Source organism: Lipotes vexillifer, unplaced genomic scaffold, assembly GCF_000442215.2.
Source record: "Lipotes vexillifer unplaced genomic scaffold, Lipotes_vexillifer_v1.1 scaffold2646, whole genome shotgun sequence".
Taxonomy (NCBI): domain Eukaryota; kingdom Metazoa; phylum Chordata; class Mammalia; order Artiodactyla; family Lipotidae; genus Lipotes; species Lipotes vexillifer.
Genome location: NW_006790242.1, coordinates 113,735 through 135,939, shown reverse-complemented (window position 1 = coordinate 135,939; position 22,205 = coordinate 113,735). Strand labels below are relative to the sequence as shown.

At 38.0% G+C, this 22,205-nt stretch overlaps 1 protein-coding gene across 1 annotated transcript; it reads right to left on the bottom strand.

Moving 5' to 3' along the window:
• Nucleotides 1-8,013: 8,013 nt before the first annotated feature.
• On the bottom strand, nt 8,014-14,138 carry COX20 (cytochrome c oxidase assembly factor COX20). Its single transcript, XM_007463466.1, has 4 exons — nt 14,121-14,138; nt 8,785-8,899; nt 8,615-8,678; nt 8,014-8,161 (listed from the first exon to the last, which is right to left on the bottom strand). Exons 1-4 carry the CDS (start codon nt 14,136-14,138, stop codon nt 8,014-8,016), a joined length of 345 nt encoding a protein of 114 aa, XP_007463528.1.
• Nucleotides 14,139-22,205: the final 8,067 nt, after the last annotated feature.

The following is a 22,205-nucleotide window of genomic DNA, read 5'->3' as shown; positions in this document are numbered from 1 at the left end:
GTGCTATTGAAAAATCTTGGATATACCTTCTAGCTTAAAATTGCTTATTAAAGAATTCATATTCTAATCATCGCAGTGGGAGAGTAATGGCCAAGTGACATTCGGTAGGCTGTCATGCCTGTGTAGCACAGAAAATTTTGGGAAGAGAGATGGGTTAGATAAAAATGTTGCCCAGGAAAATGTTAAGTTTTAAGAAGCAGTTTCAAGGTCAGAATTAATAGTAACATTTGCATTTGTATGAAGTGACATAATCCTAGAGAGTATTTAAGAAATTAAGAAGAGGGAGTGCACCATATAGCAAATAAGAGAAAAAAAAGTTGATTCCAAGTTTGGCAGAACGAGATCTGTAAGTGAGAAACTTGATTTTATTGTTCACCCCTTCCCTTGCCTACCTCCCCTCAATGGCAAGCAAAACACTGAATAAACAAAATTTATCTGAACAGATGTCCCAATTATACCCTGAGAAAACTCACCTGTGAGATTACTCTTGGTTTAAGGGGTGCTTTCACTAGAAACTTTTGCATATAGTTACTTAATACCTATCATCCTGAGGCAAGAATTGGATTAGATTGGTTACTAAGATGTTAATCAGGAAAGAACAGAAAGTGCTTTAAGTTAGAAATCATAAAGTAACTGGAACTGTAAAAAGTTTTCTTTGTTGCTGGTAGGTTACGCCTTGTTACTCCTATCTAGCCTTTGGTGGCTGGCTCTGGCTCAGACCTAGGAGGCTGAGACCAGCTTCTGGCCCTGATACCCAGACAGCAAGATGAAATCTTGAAAATGAAGTATGAGTCAAATCAATTTGACATTGAAGTGACAAAAAGAAGCCATATTAAATCTAGGAAATGATAAGCTGTCATTTGCCTAGGATCCTGTCTGAAAATAAATACGGAACTAGATGTCTTGAACACCAACAAGATTTTAAAGCTTCTTAAAGACAGTTTTCCTTGAAAAGATACTATTTTCGAGGAAAGGTAACTCGGTAGTATTTCTTTTTCATCTCCTGTGGAGTTTACGTTCATGGACAGACTGTTTTGTATTCGCCTCAGTTGTGGAAATTGACATTTTTCTATGAACTTTTACTTAATATAAATAGGCTTTTATCCTAGGATTGTTTTTTATAACCCGTCCCATTGCACAAATGAGGAAACATTTTGATAGTTTGTAAGGCAGTGGTGTAGACATCTTTCACATGTAAACAATCTGTAAGGGTATTTCTGATGTGCTTTAAAAGCCTAAACCAGAATAAACTTACTAAGGAAGGCATAAACTTGTATCTTCAGTCCAAGTCGTAGTTGCTGGTATTAGACATAAAACACATCTTAAAATCATTAGTTTCCATAATTTCCTTCTTACACATTGAAATGGTTTGAATCTAAACTTGGTCATTGTTCATATTTCTGGGGCTCTAGACTTTATAAAAATGGGTTTAGGTTTTAACATTTTAGTAATAGTTAATGAAAGTAAGGGTTTATGTTAATGGCAATGGCCTGGCAATAAGTTGCAATGCTTAGTTTATGTATTGGAACTCTTGCTTATGCATGAGTTTTAAGGGACTGTTAAATTAGTGCTTTGAGTTAGAAGCTTACCAACTGCCTCATCTCTAAACAGCAATTTGGATTTATTAGGTTAAACCACAGTTTCTTCAAATCATTAATTGACTTAACTAAAAAATAGGTAAAACTGCAAATATCCTTGTGATGTGGAGAGCCTTTATCTTGGGTAATTTTCAGATGTGACTTTTTGGCCCTGTCATTGCACAACTTCTGTGCTAAAACATGCAGGTAATAGATCTAGCCAGTTCAGTGCTTGAGTTTTATTTAGGCTGCTCTAATCCCCAGTTCTTAACTTAGTACTACAGGTACATGTTTACAAGACATACAGTAAAATTACATTGTCCACCTAACTCCTGTTGAAGTGACATTTGTTTTATTAATCCATACTAATCTTGATGTTTAGAAAGTAAATCCTTAAGAATTTGGAAATGACCTACAGTACTGATGGATGTAGTATGTGTCCCCTAGTGTGTTGAGGTAGGAAAAAAATCAAAACCCAGCATCCCCAAGTATCTTAACATTAATCTTAAATTATAAACTTGTGGATTTGAACAGGAAATAACCTACCTTAACATATAATTTTTATATAGTTTGCTGATGAGGTATGCCATCTTATTTGGTGGTCACATTTAGTAAATTTCAACCATGCAGATAGCTGGATCTCAGAAAATAATAGCTTTAGGTAGGAGGGAAATGGCTAACAAAGATAAGTAGGCATATATACTTTCACATCTTAGCCGATTGACTAAAGATATAGGGTGATAGGATATGTTCAATTAGTTTGCCCAAGGAATTAGTCCATGCGGAATGGTAGACTGGAAATAGGTGGGAATATTACTCATAATGTTAACCAGAATTACTCAAAAAAATGTAACACCTGTAAATTGTGCAGTTAGGTTGGGAATGTGCTGTCCACCTGGGAAGCTGAATAAGTACAACTTTTTGGCATTATGTAGACAGTTGGTGCTTTCACTGGTGATTGTAGATCCAATATTAGGGGAGTAAATGTTGCAGATAACTGATAGGCCAGGACATCTGTAATCCGTTTGGTTAGGTGAGTTTTTGGGACAAGAACTTAATCGTGTGTTTAATGTGTAATCATTTTATCACCTAGGAGTATTACAATTTTTTTTCCTTTTCATGCCAGGAATCAACATATACTTGCATCTTGACAAGGAACAGGGGTTTTGCTTTTAAACAAAACTGGATCTGTGGGTATGAGAAACTATTATAGTTGAAAGTGATGTGGGAATACCAGTCCAGGCAAATGGAGAAATGTCTTATGGAAAGTTAATTTGTTCAGTTAATTTGTTCAAATATTTCAGTTAAAATCACAGCGCTACACCAGTGGCACAGCAGTTATTCCTGAGCATGCTCAGCTTGGGTATCTGCACAACTGGATGTTATGAAGGGACTACAGGCCTAGAAAGCTAGCATAGTGTTTAAAACCTGTAAACACTGAACTGTTGTGGCATGTTCTTTTCTGCCAGTCCTCTAATACTCCATTCTGTGATCTTACAAGAAATAAAATTAGTTTTGCCTAGTTAAGATATTTTATACTTGCCAAGCACTTGAGAAGCACTGCCACAAATTAGTATCAGCCAAAATTTTTTTTTTTTTTTTTAACAGCAAAAGCAATCAAGAACTTTGAGATGGCCACTGTAGACATTTAACTTGCGTGGCTTTCGTGAGAACGAAAAAAGAGATACAGAGAAAGTGAGATAAAGTTAATACCTCAGAAGAACAGTTGAAGCTTACTTGAATGATAGGATAACTTTGTACAGTAGTTGTTAATAAGGTATCCTTTCAGTTGTCTGTAGTTGAGGGAGATGGGAGAGTCACGGTCAAGAACAAAAGCTTCCAACTTACTTTTTTTTTTTTTGAAAAAATAAAAAATAATGTGCTGATTTAAATTTCATCTCCTTTTCCTTAGTCTGTCCATGTGAATGTGCTGTGTGGAAGAGTAAAAGGGTCCAAGTAAATGTGTTCCAGTGATTCCAATAGGTATTCCAAATTAATTGCTGCTTGTACATTTAACACGTGTTATACTGGGCTTCCAGAATCACCTTAATTAGAACTCCTTATTTTAAAAAGGCAGGGGAAAGGGAGAAATTAGTTAACTAGGTGCATAGATTTGTCTGTAACAGGAAAGAAAGGTTCTCTAGTATCTCCTTTGCATACCTGAAATGTGAGGTATTTGGTGGTATGTTAGCAATTGGTGGTCCTCTTGCATAGGTTAAAGGCAGTACATGCAAATAGAGCCAAGTCCCTTTAAGGTTAAATCCTTATTCTAATGGTTCAAATTCCTTCTATTTAATGGTATGTAAGACATTGTTTTCAATATCTTCCCTACTTGTAGAGTTGAAATACTTCCTTACAATATTCTAATACAAAGATAGCTAGGATACCTATGTCCTTGGGATCCCAAAATCTTTCTGCATCTGTATTAAATGCACACTTTTTGTTAGCTTATAATAACTTGGAAAATGATCTTTTTGGATAATGAAGTGATGTAAATTTTACATCAAAGTACAAAAAAATCAGGAAGTGAAATTTAAGACAAGGACTTTGATTATGCTAGTCCAGAGCATGTACTTTCTTGTTGCCCTGAAATTATTTAAAGACTTAATAAGAAGCTTAGAAGAAATCAGTTTTTCCCACTGCATACTTGAGAATAATGTATTTTGGTGAAGTGAGAGGACTTGGCTGCTGTACTGACTGAAAATATAACTACCAGGGTTTCCTCAGTGAAATACAGTTCTACTCTGTCAAATAAAAGCAATCTCTAAAAACTTGAAGAGCAGACAACTTAAGAGTAAAAGGTAAAAACTCAAAGCCATTTCTGTTCATTTGAGAAAAAACAAACTAGAAAGATGTTTTTAAAGCAAACTTAGAATTTAGATAGTAGAACACGTTTCATTTCACGTGACTAGTCCTTGTGGTCTAAGGGGGAAGACATTTTTATGAAAACTTAACCCTTTAAGAAACCAGTATATGCAAGTTTGAATCCCCTAAGGGTAGGCCATATATAATAGGTGTTTTACAACTTACAGAACTTAGTAAAAGTTATTCCTAGAAAAGTACAAAAGATAGCTGCCTGTTACGTCCGTGTGAACATTTAGTGAACAATAGAAACCTTTAACTTAGTACTTATAGTCACTGGTAGCTTTCTCAAGATAAAAATACTTGGAAAAAGTCATCTTTTAATCTCTAGAAAATAAAGAGTGGTTGAAAAGACTCAAATGTTTGCAACACTGATCAGTAGTGTTCACATTACGAACTTTAAAATGTAATACTTTATTAAACTAAGCTTTATTGTCCCTAAAGCTTGTCTTAAAAGAAAATTTAAATATGGAACTTAATGCACAAAAATAACCTGTGTAAGATACCAGTATTTGGGTGGTAGAGGATATTGTTATATATTATTACTGACCTGATTTGATGACCAATGGACCGTATTTTAAGATGCTTCCCAAAGATATTTTATTCTAGAGTACTATTAAAAACCACAGTTAAAGCAATCAGTAATTTTTCTACTTTCCTCATCAAGGTATTCTGCTTTCCCAAAGTAGTTTACGTTAACATCACTTTTAAAGGGGTGTCTTAATCCCCATCCACCACAGATTTTTACCTAGGAATAGAAGGATTCAAACCCTATTTGATCCCTAGCTTTTTGCTGAAAAGTGCATAAACAGGAATCCTGAATTTATTATATAGACCTCCTCGCATTATAAAATCGAAGCAAAGGGAAACCAGCGATGGAGTAGAGGTACGTAGACTGAAGAGATGCTTGCAAATTAAATAATGGTATTAGGGATAGTCAAATTTCTTGTTGGCAAACTTGGTCAATAGAAATCACAAGTCCAGAGAAAAGCTAGTTAATTTTAAATTCCCTGAGGTTCTTTTACTGAGATGTAAAGCAAGTAGTCAAGGAAAAACAAAGAGGGAGGGGTGAGGGAAGGGGGGGAACTGCATAAAGCACTTAGAGGTAGTTAATTAAAGTAGGTATGATAAGCTGCAAAGTTTTAAACCTACTAATTGCCACAATTCTATTTTAATCAGCTATTTAGCTGGTACCTACCGCTATATCACCTAGTGTGAAATTTCGGATTTAATGGAATAATGAAGGAAGCAGTGCAGCTGGAGGCTTCAAGTGGGCTTGGAAGGTAGGTTACTCTTTCAGCTTAAATTTGGAAAGTGTAAGGTTTTGGATGAGGGGGACTGGTGAACATTTAGTAATTAAACTAACGTGTTGACTGCTTTATACCAGACACTTGATTGGGAATGTAAAGATAAAAATCGACAGGGTTCTTGTAGCACAAGTCAGTGACCAATGGAAGTGCCAACCACTGTTAGTGGAACATGAAACAAAGTAGTGTGAGAGCCTAAAAGAAAGTGATGATCCTAATTCTAGAAGTTAGCAAGAGAGTGGAAGGTTATAGAGAAGGAGGTAGGAGAAGGGCATTATAAGTGAAGTGAAAAAATTTGAGCAGAGGTATGAATTCAGTTCATGGTGGCCAGAGGTATACTGGAGGTGGGACTGGCAAAACTTCGCAGTTTGAACTTGAAGTTGGATGGCAGAGTGGAAGAAGATTGGACTGGAGGGACCAGAAGTGGAAGTGTCAAGATCAACTTGGAGGCCTTGGAGGTCTGGTAGCAGTGTTTTAAGGGCCTAGAGCATGTTGAATGGTCCAACAATTCATTAATGCATTTTGTATCATTTTAATAGGTAAAGAAGAAAAAGTGCTAATGATTTAAGTTTATGAAATGATATTTGAAAAGTAATCCAAAAAAGTAATTATATTTAAACTTCTGTTTTTATCCAGGTCTCCAATTTATGCAGTCATTCTGCTGTGAAAATGAACTAACCTTGTTGTTATTGAAGGCCTTGGAAATTTTTACCAGCTGAGAGATTTTTCTCTTACTCAGGGTAAGATGTAATCGTAGTGTGCTAGAGCTGGAAGGGACTTGACTTACATAATCCATTTGCCTGATTTCATGTTACGTGTTATCAAACTGAAGCTGAGAAAGTAAGTGGCCTGCACAGCTTGTTAAATATCAAATTTAAATATCAAATTTGATTAGTACTCATCAATTCCTCCACCCCACCCCAACTCATGCCTTTTAAAACATGAGTGACTGTCACATGGAATTTTTAACATAATTGTTTAAGATCAATTTGAATAATACAGACTGCACCCAGCTTTGATTTGTGTCCGAAACGGCAGGCAGATGATCTTGCAAAAACTTCCTTCTCTTTTCTAATAACCTTCCCTTGTTAATGTCCAAGTCTTTCCTTTGGTGGCTGCCAGATGATTAGGATCAATAAAAATCTCTTAGAACATATATGCTTGACAGTGTCACTCATGATAGGGCATTTGGTAAACTATATAGCTTGTGTACCCTAACCCTCATAATGACAGCCATAAGAAGGTGAGCATGGGAGGGAAAATGCTACCGCTCTTGTGAAGTGAACTGGAGCAGGCCCCTACCTATCCTGAAAACGGGTTCAGAACAAAATAAAGTTTCAAAACATCTCTTCCTTGATCTGTTTAGCTTACCCGTGATAATCAGTAGGACCAGTAATAATGCCATAATCCTATCCACTGGTGTCTTCTTTCATACTTATCATTCCTTAACCAGAAAGGTCTCTAAGCCTGTGTTTTAAGTAATGTTGCTATTTATTAAACCAAAAATGATGAATGAATGAATAAATGCTGTGGACTTAGTTGGGTGTTGGGTGCTTTTTTTAAATGGCAGCCAGTTGAATTATAAATGTCTTTACATTAATGGAACAATATGTGATTCTGCAGTATTTTCCTTTGCACCAAACAAGTTTCTGAAAATATTTTTATGTGTGCCATGTACATATTTAAGTTCTACTTAAAAATAAAAACCCTGCCTACATCCAAAAAATATTTAGAGCAGCTAAAAACCACCTTTCCTTTGTGAGAGATGACTCACCTGTTGAAGTGGAAGAACAGGGTCAAGCAATGGGTACATTTTTAAGATAACAATTGCAAAGTGACGACCAATTAGTTTTAAGTCTGATATAACATCACTGGCTTTAGAAATCACAAAGTATCCCCTCATTTTTAACAGGGTACAGTAATACAGTTGTGATTTTTGTTTTTAAGGCAAGTTTTAACATCGAACTGAGATTTTATTTCTTGAAACGTCAGGTGTACTCACTGCTTACTATAAGGAAACACTTTTTCTAAGCATGTTAAACACGAGGTTTATTTTAAGTATGAGTCCACTATGTGCTATACTGACAGTAGATACAGGGCCAGAATAAGTTTGTAAATATTCATACACATGTAAAATGACTACAACTTACACATACTTTATTTACTTGGTCGAAAGCCTTGTGGTATATAAGATGCTTTCTATAGCTGATCTCGGCTTTGTTCACACCGAAGTGAGTTGTATCTGGGTTTTCTGTGCTCAAGACTGCTCAATTGCTGCTGCTGCTGCTGCCGCTGTTGGTTGGTTTTCTTTCAGGATCAAGGTGGGTACTTTCATATAAAATCTTGTTTTTAATTCCTTCTCTGGCAAGTCTTTCCTGGATTCTTAGCTTTGCATAATTATACCTACAATGGAACCTAGTAAGGAGAACATATTGATATAACATACCTGTAGAAACTAATTTGAAATTTGTAATCAAAATTTTTAAATGCTTACAGATGACTGTCAGTGGTTGTGAACACATTCTTAAGGTAGCATTTTCAGATGTTATGCCATAGGTAGGGATTGAAATGAGCATTAGGATAAGATAAAAGGTTGAGGCCTTCCTAAATGAAGTATAAACCCTAACATGGCATTAATGCAGTGCCTAATGCCATGCATTCATCTGTTCATTTGACAAATGACACAAAATGTGTGTGTATATATACATATTTAAAAGATTAAAGGCAGTCCGGCAATATCATTTTGTAAGATAAATTTCAGTGAGGGTGGGGAATCTCAGTGGGAGATTGCTCTGAGTAGAGCATGTGCTTTGGAACTAGATAAACCTATTACAATCGTGGATCTTCTTGAATACTTAGCACACATACCAGCATCCTAAAGTCACCAAGATAAATCCTCCTATTCCAATATCACATGATCTTCTAATTCTACCTGTCAAAAAGAAGCATAAACACTAATATACTGCATGTTATAATACTTCATCTAGGAAAAGAACTTCAGAGAAACATGTTTTTTATGCATAGAAGCAGATACTCACTAGTTAACAAAAAGTGTCCGAGGCCAGCCACAACAGATCCTAATGAGCCATACAATGTCGAATCCCGAGCACAGGGGATGTTTTCAACATCTAAAATTCCTAGGAGCTTAAAGGGCTACGAAAAATAAAAAAACTTAGGTTGGACAAGAGAATATTTTATTTTAGGGTGGTTTGACAAAGATTAAAACCATCTTTAATCATTCTGCTTTGGTATATAATATGAATCTAAAATGGAAACTCTGAGAATTTGACCAGAAAGTCCTAAGCAGGTAGGGTAAATTAAACCTAAATAGATTATGGTACCATGGTTATGCTATAATTTGTTAATCAACTGGTTTGGAGATAAGGTAAGGGCATACATTATTTTTTTAAACATCTGTATGAAATCATTTGGAGATTTGGCTATCATTGAAATTTAAAAGCAGCGTAATTTCCTTCTAATAACCTGAGACGCATAGATGGGAAAAGTGAAACTGTCCTAACCATGTTGCTTATATTAGTATACTGCTGTTTTAAATTCCTTTAAGGAGGACTGCAGATTTTGTGTTAACTAGTAACAACACATCAGTTGTATCTGTAAGAATAAATACTTTGTGTTGAGACAAATCTCGTCTGTTTCTTGCCTGTGATATGACGTTGCCATTGATTGTATTTCTTTGTTGATAGTACCTGGTAACCACACCTAGGTGTGATGAAAAAAGCTGAGAATCTAGAGGGTTGGATTTTATTCTCAGCTCTGCCACTAACTTCTGTAACCTGTAGGACATATTTTTTTATCTGGCCTGCAATCTGTAATGAAGGGGTTCAGCTAGGTGATAATTTAAGTTCCTTCAAGTGCTAAAATGAATGGTTTTAAAATTCTGTATATAGTCTTCATTGGATTTATGGATTTGTTCTCCCTCATTAAAAAATACTGCCACTTTAAGCATAACATTTTCTAACTTGAATATCTTGTCACTCTCAGTCTGTACTTAGGGGTTTTGGGAGGGCAGGACAGAATTTTTTTTATAAGGCACACTTATGTTTTGCTACAGCATTCTCCTATTCATAAAAAAAAAAAAGGAAAACTTAAGGTACTGTTTTCAGTTAATGTAGCTTTTCAGTTAATGTAGCTTTTAAAAAGGAAGCCACTTGTCCATTCTTTGGGATGAGATATACCTAGATGGTAATATACTGTAAGGGAAAAAGAGTGGAAGAAATGGGAAAAGGACAGTGAAGGGCAAGTCAGACTAAAGGTTGAAACATGAAGGTATTGTGTTTGCTTTGGCTCAGGCTTCTGCAGGAAAGACAATGTGACTCGGTTCCTAATAAAGCAAAAGTTATACACTCTTGGATCATTATGTTCCTTTTTTTTTTTTTTTTTTATGGGGATAGCTAAGACTTCTAATCTTAAAGTATGCTGTTCGTTTAGCTATTCTAAATTATCATAGGCACATAAAAGCCACTTAAGTAGTGGCATTTTTTTTTCTTTTTTTTTTTTTTTTTTTTTGCCTCTGCCTGTTCCCTCCCCCCCCCCAACATGTTTACTTCGTGAACACAGCAGGTGCTCATTGAAGTTGCAGACTTGAATGTTAAAAGGCCCTTTAGTACAAATCTTCATGTACAAAGAGGTTGGGATTTAATTCTACTTCTAGGCTTTTCATTTAATTTAGCAAAAGATGATTCTCACCCTCAGGTCAAGAGCCAGGTGGAATTTATGGCCCCGAAGGGGAAGGAGGGTGTGATTTGTTCTGCAGCTAGGCCATTGCCCTGCGGGAAGGATGCTAAATAGACTGAGATGGGGTGGTGGTGTTTAATGTCAGATCTTAGAAGCGAGTGAGACCAGCAGCTTCTACCACGGGGTAGAATGTTAAGATGGCTTTCACATTTAAGCAGAGAGAAAGGAACTATCAAGTGTTGGCCGCAGCATGCCAAACACTGCACATCTCTGCCAAAGACAGCACTTCTTTCAAGGCTTCTGGGCTTTTTCATTTGGATTCCGTTCCATAATGGAGCCCTAGTGTGACCCCAGGATACGCCAGAATCTGCAAACTTTGCAGGGGGGGGGGGGCATTTGGATAAAATTATCAGCCCCAGTTCTTTGCCAATTGTGTAAAATAAACGTGAACATCTGAAATGGTGCTGTTTGTTTAAATCAGCTAGGTAGGTAGCTTTCTGAGCTTTTTAGAGATTTTCAAATCCCACCCTCAGATTCTGACTCAATAGGCCCCAGGCATTTATGTTTAGGAAACCGCCCACCCCCCAGCTGGGAGAAACAGTGCTTTAGAGACTAGAAAAGTAAAATTTTGAAATTGCAGATAATGGAATAATCCAGTTTATTTTGAAAGATAAACATATCCTTTTTAAGGGGTACCTTCTAAAACCAACAATGTGGGTTAGAGGCCAAGGATGCTACTGCTAAAGGTCCTGCAATGCATGTATCACATACAAAACTGCCTTGGTCAATGTCAGCGCCAAGGTTGAGAAGCCAATGCTTGTCGAATTAATCTCATAATTTAGAGGTGCCAAGGACCTATTAGTGCCCGGCCCTTTATATCCCTTGTTTTTAATTCTCACAACCTCTTTGTGACATTTTCTCTGCAACAGGCTCAGGGTTTAAATAGAAGGCTATTAAGTGCTGACAGAGTGGAAGTGGAAGTCAGTGTGACCCTGAAAGCCTGTCATTCCCACTGCAGCATTTAACCCTTTGGTTTTTTAGTAAACACTAAGGTTCACATATAGAGAGTAATAGAACTGAGTACGTAACTGTAGATCTGCAGTTTGTATCAAGACTGGGTAAGGATGTACAAAGACTTTTTCCCCTTTACTAGTAGGGAATTTTCAGCCTCCTGGTGAAGTTGGAGTTTAGACTGCTGATGACTTAAATACAAGTATGGAATACTGACTGTAATGAAGTCTTGAGCTTATATTTTTGAGAGTACACTGAACTTTGATTCTCAGAAATGGAAATAAAGGGTCTAAGCCTGAAGTCACTTTGAAGTTATGTTTGTAATGTTCAAGGCATTTAACATTCCTTTTATTCCCTAGTTGCCTGCAAACTTAAGGTTCACCTGCTATTAACAAAGCCTTTAAGCGTAAACTAAAATTAGACTTTTTTTTGGTAAGCTAATATTTTTAAGCTTAGATTTAGAAAGGCAGCCTTACCAGCACACCTTGATGGAATTAAGGGAAGCTCAAAAAATTTCTAAGCCAGAATATGCCAGTTTAATAATTTATAGGAAACGGATCACATCAAGTCTGAGCTACTTCATTTCCCACTGTTAAATGTATCTGCATCAGTGCTCATATTCTGCCTCTCCTTTTGTTTCAAAGGAGGAACTGGCCCTACTATTTAAAACTAATCCTCACTTTGCCGTTGATTCCTTTATCCACTCTCAAAAGACTGCTTCTGTGGTTAGCCCATCTTTCATTTGCATTACTTGTTTTTCCTCCTTTTAATAATCTCCAGTCTAGAAACATACAAAATAAATCCCCCTCTCTTGACACCCTTTCCCCCCAAGCCACCATCCCATTTTTCTGTTCCCTGTCACTGCAAAACTAAAGTCACCTGTGTGTGCTTCACTTACAAACCTACGCTCCCTTTAACTTGCTTCAACCAGACATTTACCAACTGTACTCGACGGAAACAGCACCGAGGTTTTCTAAAAGACAATCGTTCTGTAAAATCCATCATACTTTACATCTCAGCACACGTGGCACAGATAATCATTTGTTTTGAAACATTTTCTTTGTTTCAGTATTAATCAAAAATTTTTTTCATGTAGTTCTGTATTTTCTGGATTCTCAGTGGGTTAAACCACCCTCATGACCCTAAAATGACAGCAGTTGTCTCCTATCAAAGGTGAACAACCAGATACAAAAAGGATGAAAGCCCCATTCAAGATCCCAGTGCTCTCACAAAACAATCTAGAATTTTGTGTTTGTAGTTATGGTGCCCCTTGAAATATACAAGTTTCAAACAAGGGTACATTTTGTTAAAGTAAGCATATTCCAAATAGTATGTGAGACGTTAAAAACAGAAAAGGCGCCAACACTGTATAAATTGACAAAATTTTTTGAAAACAAATATGGAAACAATTTACCCAACATTTATTCATAACCATTTAATGATCTAGGCCAAATTTAGATGGAAAATTCCCCAGAGAAGCAAGAACACTGAATAAGTGATCAAAATTTTCAAGCTGAGCAGAGAATATCCTAAAACTATAGGTGCAGTGTGGCACACAGTGTGGGTCTTAAATATTTGTGAATCTAATTGATCCAACGTTAATCTCTCTATGGCTTACTATTTAAAACTGTTTCTTCTTCCATTACTTTTTTTAAACACTTGTTATTTACTCTGCATTGAGGATATAAAAATTTGGTTCCCTGCTCTTAAGACACAAATTAACTTCCAGTATAATGTTGTAATGATCCAGCAATGTACAAGGTGTCCGGGAGATAGGAGCAGAAGCACCTCAGTCTCTTGAGGAGTCGGGAAGCCCTTCAGGGGAGACCGGAGATAACCCTGTTTAACTTTAATACACCCGGAGAGGAAAGCATGAGAAGAGTCACACGGGTTAGTTAGGTGATGAGCTTTGTATCACAGGCCGAGAAATTCGGATTTATCCTGAAAGCAATGGGCAGCTACGACTGGTTTTAAGCAGAGAGGTGGAATTATGCATTTTACAGGGTAGACCACAAGGACGACTGTGGAAGGTGAAGCGAGAAAGGCAGAGCAGGAAGACCAATGCCAGCCAGCGAAGCTACTGGTTACATATGATACTGCATACTCCACGTGGTCGAGTGAAAACAAGGTTAACGGGAAAAAAAATCTCAATCTTTTCATCACCCTCCTGCTCTGGATATAAATTCAGTCGAATTCAGAACTTGGTTATATATAACCAAGTTCTCCTCAGCATTTACCGACAAATTTACCGAAAAAATACCGACTCCTGTTAAGTGTTGTGAAGTATACAGCCTTAAAGACAAGGCACCTGTCCTCAGCTTTTAAATCCCTCTCTTTGCTAGTAAATTACAATACTAGGCCCGTGTCAAAAAAACTTTCTTTCCAAAGGGATCAGTCTTGTGACTTGCAGTAAGCTATAGGTACCGGTCCCCTCATCCTCCTAGTTTGGGTCACTTAAATAGTGGCAATTAAGATAAAAATGTCGGGGGATGGGAGGAGGGAAGCTGTTCGATTGCAGAGAAGCTAATGACACGTGCTCCCGGCCCGGGTCTCCCAGCTCTAGAGGCCGCGTCCTTAGGCGCCGCCCGCCCGTGCTCCGTGCGCCCCGCCGCACCCCGCCGCATCCCGCCGCATCCCGGATTACCTTCCCCTTCCCGTGCTCTCCGGCCTCCGGCGCAGCCGCCATGGGGACAGCCGGCGCCTCCACCCCGCCCCGTCGCCGCCGATGGCCGCCGTGAGCGGACGCCCCGCCCCGCCCTGGCCAGCCCGGCCCGCGCCTGCGTTCGCGCTGTCCGCCATTTTAGGGAACGTTTCCCAGTCTCCGCGGCGGCAGCACTGGCCGAGCAGGTTGCCTTTGGTGTGGCCGCCATTTCCTTTGTTCAGTTGAACGGATCACGTCTTCTCTACCGGGGCTCTCCGCAGCCCGAGGGCCTGGACCAGGGGAGGAGGAGAAGGACTCGTGAAGCAACCGCGCACCCGGACTCTTGGCACTTCGAGGCTGCGCCTTTTCCCGCCCCCGCCCCTCCTCTCGCCCCAGCCGCCATTTCTAACTGTCGTCCGCGCGCGTGCGCTCGCTCCCGTGCGCTCGCTCCCGTGCGTAGGCGCTGGGCGCGCGCGGCGGGGCGGCCGGGGCCGCGCGGAGGGGGCGTGCGCGCCGCCGCCGCTTTGTCCTGGGAACGGGAGCCTCCACCCCCCCTCCCCCAAGCCCTCGGCCCGGAAGTCGGCCCGTACTGGCTTGCGGCCCGCGTCCCCTTCGTGTCCTTTGTTTGCCCGCCCGGGACGAGTCCTGGGCGACCCCGGCAGCTCCACCCAGCGCCAGCCACCGTTTCGCCCCGAGCGAAAGTGTGGCCCAGCGCTCACACCGCTTACTCCCTGCTTTGGTTTCATCAGGGAGGGGCTTTAAAATAGCGCCACTCGGTTTGCCTGAAGGAGACTGGGGACAAAATGGAGGGAGGACCTTGTCAGGGAAGACGCGTCAGGACGTTTGTGCCCGCCGTGTAGGCGGGGAAGGCAGGCGGGGTGAAGTAGAAAAAGGCCTGCGACACGCGTTTTTGCATGTTAGGTAGTGTTCCACGTATACTCCACCCTACGACTGCGACTTAGCGTGAAATCTGCGTGTTGGAGACAGCAGTCGTCTGGTGTGAGATAGGGCTTGACCGCTTTCTCAGCCCTCTAAGTCAATACAATTCCTTTTCCCGTCTTTTTTTTTTCTATGCACCGTAAGGAAAATGTCCCTAGCAAAGCCATAATTATGCCTCCTTTGTTTATGTACCTTTACATTTCAAAGTATATTCCTGGGAAAATGTTCAAGCTTTAGAGTATGTCATTGTGCAGAGTCATGCTGCTGTGCACACAGTAAGGGCTGGATAAGGTTCGCGGTGATTGTTTGCTATCAGCTGTCAGTGAGGTGTTTTCTTATTCCTTATGCTTTCATGATCATTTAATACCTTTCTACAGACCCAGTAAAACACACAACTTACGACCTACGTGTGATTTTTTTTAAAAAAATAAGTGACTTTGGGGGAGATACTGCTCTAATATTAATTAGGAAGTAGAATAAATGTCACCCCGCCCACGATATCTTGCCAGTTTGGGGTTCTTAGCTGGAAATCTTGCGCTAACTATGCTTTGAACTCTTGGTCTGGAAGGTAATATTTAAGGCAGTAATAGTCCATAAAAGAGTGAGGAATTCTCTTGAAGTAATTCCTAATAATTTTGTAAAGGAAGGAGAACTGGAAAGTACCAGGGCCATCCTACTTTATTTTTTATTGTGACTTTGAAAAATTGCTAGGGTAAACTTAGGGTCCATTTCATTTGTCTTTGAAAAGTATTTTCATACATTATTTCTTTATATTAAAATTTTTAATTTCACAAAAATGGCATGTTTGATTAATTTTTATTTTCATATTTTATAGAGTGAAAAGTAAAAATCTTTTTCACTTTAACCCCTTTTTTCTCCCCTAAAGTAAACACAACTAACAGTTTAATACGGCTCTTTCCAAACTGTTTTCTTTTTTCTCTTCTTTTTAGTTAAAACAACCCTGGAATATAGGCTAAAAAGTAAAAGTCTCTTTATACCATACCTGCCCCCGTACAAGTGTGTCTGTATATGACAGACATATCTAAATGACTATAGTATGTAATTTGCATTCAACAATTTACTTTTTACCATTTAACACTGTTATGGAAAATTTTTTCATGTAATTATCTAAAGATTTACTCATTCATTTTAATGGCTGCTCAGCAATCCTTTAATCATTTTCCTTCTGATTGACCTAGAAAGTTTCATTTTTTTCACTAGTCCAAGAAATGCTTCAATGAGCATTTTTATGCATATATCTTTGTGCACAGGTTCAAGTATTTCTGTAGGATAGATTTCTGGAAATGGCCTGATTCAAAGGGGTAGGTGCATTAAAATTTTTAATACTGCTAAATTGCCTTCCAAAACTACTGCCTATTTACATTCCCCATTATAACAATGTATGAGAATGCTTGTTTCCTCACAACATTTTTAACACTGCATAATATCATATTTAAAATTTTTTGTTGATCTGATGGGTGAAAAATGGTGTCTTGATTGCTTTTAAACTTTTAAACTGATTACTAGTATGGCTGAACATTCTTTCAGATGTTTATTAGTCATTCTTTTCCTAAAAATTTCCTAAAACTTTACTTACTTGTTAACTTTGTTTATGGAGTCTTTCATTTTACAAACAACTTTCTATTTTGTTTTATTATATTTTTTTATGGAGTCCAATATGTCAGTGTTTTCTTTTATGGCTTTTGATCTTGTGTCTTCCTGAGGCCTTAAGGGCTTCTTGACTCCCATAATAAAAAAAAATATTTGAAAATAATTGTCATATGCTTTCTCATTAATAATTTTGATTATCTCTTTTCCTATTCCTTAAAAGACCAACTTTTGGTATTATTGACCAAGGCTATTTTTTTCCATTTCATTTTATATTTTACATTTTTTTCTCTTAATGTGGTATCTATTTTGTTGTCTTTTTTCTATCTTTTTGAATCGACTACTTAAGTTCACATATTCTCCATCTTTCTTGATTTGTAGCAAATGTATTTAAGGCTGTAAAATTTCCTCTGAGAATCATTTTATCATATGTTGTCACAGATTTTTGACAGTTAATATTCCTATCACCATTCTTTTCTAAATTTTCTATAATTTCAGCTTTTCTTTCTTTTCCAGTAAATAAATTTGGATATGCTTTTGGTATTAATTTTTAGGTGTTTTGTTTTACACTGTGGCCCGTGTATTTCTACTCTTGGGGAATTTTTTTATTTGTGTGTGTGTGGGTACTACCTAAGAGATCATTTTGTACATATTCCATATGCTTTTGAAAAGAATGCATTCTCTATATTAGCATTGTTAAGCTTCTTCATTATAGTAGTATATTGTATACATTATAAATATATAAAATATATAACTATATGATAATCACATAAATTAAGTTTATTAATTGCCATTCAGCTGTCTTTTTGCACGGTAAGAGTTGTTTCATTGCAAGCAACAGACTGACTTTAGTTAGCTCAAAGAAGAAAGAAATTTATTGGGAAGACGTGGAGAAGCTTAATGAACTGATAAAGAGTTTAAGAGTCAGGCCTTGAAAAGGACAACATCCAGGACAGTCCCAGGGGTCTTGATAGCAAGAACTAAAGGAGTGGCTTTTCAGGATGACAGTGGTGGCCTGTTCAGTCTTATTTCTACTATCGTGCTTTGCTTTTCAACCATTGCTGTCTGCTGCAAGACTCCCTGTTTGGTATTGGATGCAGATGCCCCGAATGAGTGGGTAGTTTAGCACAGTGGGTTGAGTTGGGGCCAGAGAATCTCTTCTTTAAGAGTTCCTTCTCTCATGGTGGCTGTAAATCCCCTGGCACACGGCCCAGAGTGCCTGCTTTCATCCTCTCATCTGGGAGAGACTGTCTGGTGTCAGTAATCCCACACTAGAAAGCTAATAGTTATCTGTAGGCAGCAGGATGGTGAGGGGTGAAATGGTTGTATCGTTCTAGGGATTTGGTGGGGCTGTGCTGGCAAACCCGCTTTTCGAGGTTCTCAAGCTTGTGTGGGGTTGTTTTTTAATCAGGAATATTGTGTTTAATAATCAGTCTGATTGCAACTTCTCTGTATCGTTCAGAAGTTCCTAACTGTCCTGGTCTGCTGCTGGTACATTATCCTGTCTTTCCAGCAGAAGTATCAATTTATTTTTATTTTTGTATTCCTTTTTTCATTTCGATAGGTTTTGGAGGAAGGGGTGATAAAAAATTGGGTTCAATCAGCCCTCTGTAACCAGAAGTCTGAATTTTCCTGCTCTTCTTTCCTATCCGTGTGTGTCCTGTGTCCATGCGGGTGTGCACATGAGCATGTGTTGAAGTCTAATGGTACTATAAAGAAAACCAGCGGTTTTCCACCACACTTCTCTTCGTTCTGAAGTTCTGCACCCCACAGGCAATGACTTTTATCTCTTTTGGCCCATTCTTCTGGTAGTTTACTTTCATATTTCTAAATAAAATGCTCATTCTCCTATTTCTTAATTTTTCAGTTTTAGGCATTATCTATTGATAATGAAAATTTATCTCTTTTCTACTCCTTTCCCTTCCCCTCATCCTCTCAGTACGGTTGTGTCACATTTTAAAAAGCTAAATACGCATTCAGCATGTACATTATTATGGCAGTGTAAATGGTCATAGCTGAGCCATGTGGGGTACTATGATTTCATTTCTTTTCTTGTAAAATTTAAAATTTTTCCTGGAGTTAATAATTGCTTTGTTTGCTAAATCTTGTTAAAGCTAGCTCTTATTGACTCTTCCTTCCTTCCTTTTCTTTTTTTTCTTTTCTTTTCCTTTTCCATAAGAGATTATCTAAATTTTAGCATATAATACTCATTTGGCTCATGGGACATTTGGCTGTTGGGACAAATGAGTATTACATGCTCTTTTTTTCCCCCTTACTAGCTCTAAAGAGCCAGTTGTAGACATCTCTTGCCAACTCTGTGTTCAGTGACTTTATCCTGGTAACTTAAATTTGGCTATGGTGGAAGTATTTATGCCATAGAAGTCAACAAATGCTACAAATCAGTGCGTCTTTCTTTTTTTTTTTTTTCCTTTTCAAACAGGTGGTTTACCAATATACCAATGAATGCACCTGTCATTGATTTTTCTCTCAAAATTCTCCTACAGAGTCATAAAACTCTCCACAATATAGTAAAAAACATTGTATGATCTGCCTGTCATTTTTTTTTTAAAGACATCTCTCCTGGAACTTGTCTCCTTTTGGTCCAGTCTGTTATGGTTGCTGTCTAAGACTGATTCCCAGACATCATCCTGGGGTTTCTCATCACCTCATGCCTATGCCAAATCACCTGCTTCCTCAATTCCTCATCTTCCTCTTTCCTGGCTTACACCCTCATTTCAGAGGAGTACATCCTGCAGTGGCTTCCTGGAAAAAGTTTGTATAGAAGGTAAATATTTTGAGATCATCATGCCTAAACATTTTTTTTTTTCTTGACAGCTTTGATATTTGGTTAAAGTTTCATTTCTAGAATTATTCTCCCAATAGAATTATGATTCCTCCTAGAAATAAAGCAATCTCCTATATAATCATAATGCCATTATCACACCTAAGAAAATTAGCAATAATTTCATAATTCATCTAGAATGTACTACATATTCAGAGTTCCCCAATTTTTCAAGAAACTTCCCCAGTTGTACATTGTTTTTATTTTTTTTTTCAAAGAAGGATCCAACACTGCATTTGGTATTATGTCTCTTTAATCTCTCTTAGTCTACGACTGTCTCCCTATCTTATCTCTTTTATGCCATTGACTTTTTAGAAATTCTGAGACAGTTATTTTGTAGACTGTCCCACGTTCTGGATTGTCTCGGTGTCATTTAACTTGTCTATCCCCTTTGTTTTCTATAAAATAGAAGTTTAGTCTAGGGCTGCACTGTTCAATGTGGTAGCCACTAGCCACATGTGGTTATTGAGCACCCGAAATGTGGCTAATGCAACTGAGGAACTGGATTTTAAAATTTAATTTGAATTAATTTGAATTTAAATTTAAAAGCTCAGGGACTTCCCCGGCAGTCCAGTGGTTGAGACTCTGCCCTTCCAATGCAGGGGGCATGGGTTTGATCCCTGGTCGGGGAACTGGGATCCCACATGCCACGTGGCCAAAAACTAAATTAATTAATTAAAAAAATAAATTTAAAAGCTCATTCAATTTCATTAGTGGAAAAATTTTAAGTAGGTTTGGAAAAACTAGGGTATGCAGATCTACTGCTTCAACTGTAAATTTTATGAAATCTAAATACAGGTCAAGTATTTCCAATGAAAATTTAGTATCTGAATTGAGATGTGCTTTAAGTGTAAAAATACACACTGAATTTTGAAGACTCTGTACCAGAAAAGAATGTAAAATGTTAATTTTTTTAATATTGATTACATGTTGAAATACTAATATTTTGGATGTGTTGGGTTAAAGTATATTATTAATTTCACCCGTGGGTTTTGGTGTTGTTTTTACTTTTTAAATGTGGCTACTAAAAATTTTAATATTACATATATAGCTCACATTATATTTTTAATGACATGTGCTAGTCTAGAAGCTTGATTAAATTCAGGTTAAACATTCTTTGCAAGAATACTTCTAGATGTTGTTGCATATTTCTTTTTTTTTCCTTTTGGCCTCATGACTTGCAGGATCTCAGTTCCCTGACCAGGAATTGAACTTTGGCCATGGCAGTGAAAGCCCGGAATCCTAACCACTAGGCCACCAGGGAGCTCCCTGTTGTTTTGTATTTCAAATTGCATCGTATCAGGAGGCACATATTGTCCCACTATAAGTGATGCTAACTTTGGTCCCTCAGTTAAGATGGAGACTGCCAGAACTCGCCATTGTAAAAATACACTTACCTTTTTGTAATTAAAAATCCATGCAAATATTCTGTTACCAAAAATCTATTCACCTAATGGTTTTAGCATTTTTTGATGATCCTTGCCTTGAATCCATGATTACATCGGAGGTTGCCAAAAGGTGGATTTTCTTTGCTTTTTTTTTTTAATGAACATTTTCATGCCCTTGATTTTTTAAATTCTTTTTTAAAAAATAGATTTATGTATTTATTTATGGCTGCATTGGGTCTTCGTTGCCACGTGCGGGCCTTCTCTAGTTGCGGTGAGTGAGGGCTACTCTTCATTGCGGTGCGTGGACTTATCATTGTGGTGGCTTCTCGTGTTGCAGAGCATGGGCTTCAGTAGTTGTGGTACATGGGCTCAGTAGTTGTGGCTCACGGGCTCTAGAGCACAGGCTCAGTAGTTGTGGCACACAGGCTTAGTTGCTCCATGGCATGTGGGATCTTCCCGGAGCAGGGCCCAAACCTGTGTCCCCTGCGTTGACAGGCGGATTCTTAACCACTGCGCCACCCGAGAAGTCCCTGGATTTTCTTATTTTTGTGAATTCACCTCCATTTATTAGCTGACGTTGGTCTATAAAGAAGAGCTCCTCACGTCTCTGGATTTACAAAATTTATTTATGTAGTGTGTTATAGTCAATTAAGGTCATTCTTTTTGATGTTCAGTGCGCTTCCTTGTACATTCCCTGCCCCAGACCTGGAATCAACCATTTCTTCAAAGAACTCATACTCCTTTCAGTGGGGATTAAATTGCTTCTTAAAGCCACTTGAGATGAATTTTTTTTTTTAAGTATAAGAAAAACATTGATAGAATTTTATTCAAGGTAGTTATGCTTTGTATACACATGTTAATCTATATTGCTAAACACAGAACTGGATCATTATACCTCCAACAGTTATTTTCTTCAATCCATGTTAAAACTAAATCTTGGATAGTCTTAGGTCTCATATTTGTAAAAGTAGATTAAAATATCTCTCTGAAAATGAGTAAGCAGAGTTCTCAGTTCATTCTTGTTACTGTGTGCTAGGAATTCTGCCTATGCCTGGGGGCCCTGGGTTGAATGAGAACTTATGCTCTCTCCATCATCATCACTGTCTCCCCTCTCTTCCCTTCTCCTATTTTTTTAAAAATCTCAGTCATATTTTTATAACTCCCCAGTTTATTTTTATTTATTTATTTATTTTATTTATTTAGTTTTGGCTGTGTTGGGTCTTTGTTGCTGCACGCAGGCTTTCCCTAGTTGTGGCTAGCGGGGGCTACTCTTTGTTGTGGTGTGTGGGCTTCTCACTGTGGTGGCTTCTCTTGCTGCAGAGCATGGCTATAGGC

Excerpts from the sequence above, each read along its gene's own strand:
- COX20 (XM_007463466.1), bottom strand. Across the intron at positions 8,679-8,784 it reads CGGACACTTTTTGTTAACTA|GTAGAATTAGAAGATCATGT; the intron begins GTGAGTATCTGC and ends TCTTTTTGACAG. Across the intron at positions 8,162-8,614 it reads TTGGTGACTTTAGGATGCTG|GTTCCATTGTAGGTATAATT; the intron begins GTATGTGTGCTA and ends TCTCCTTACTAG.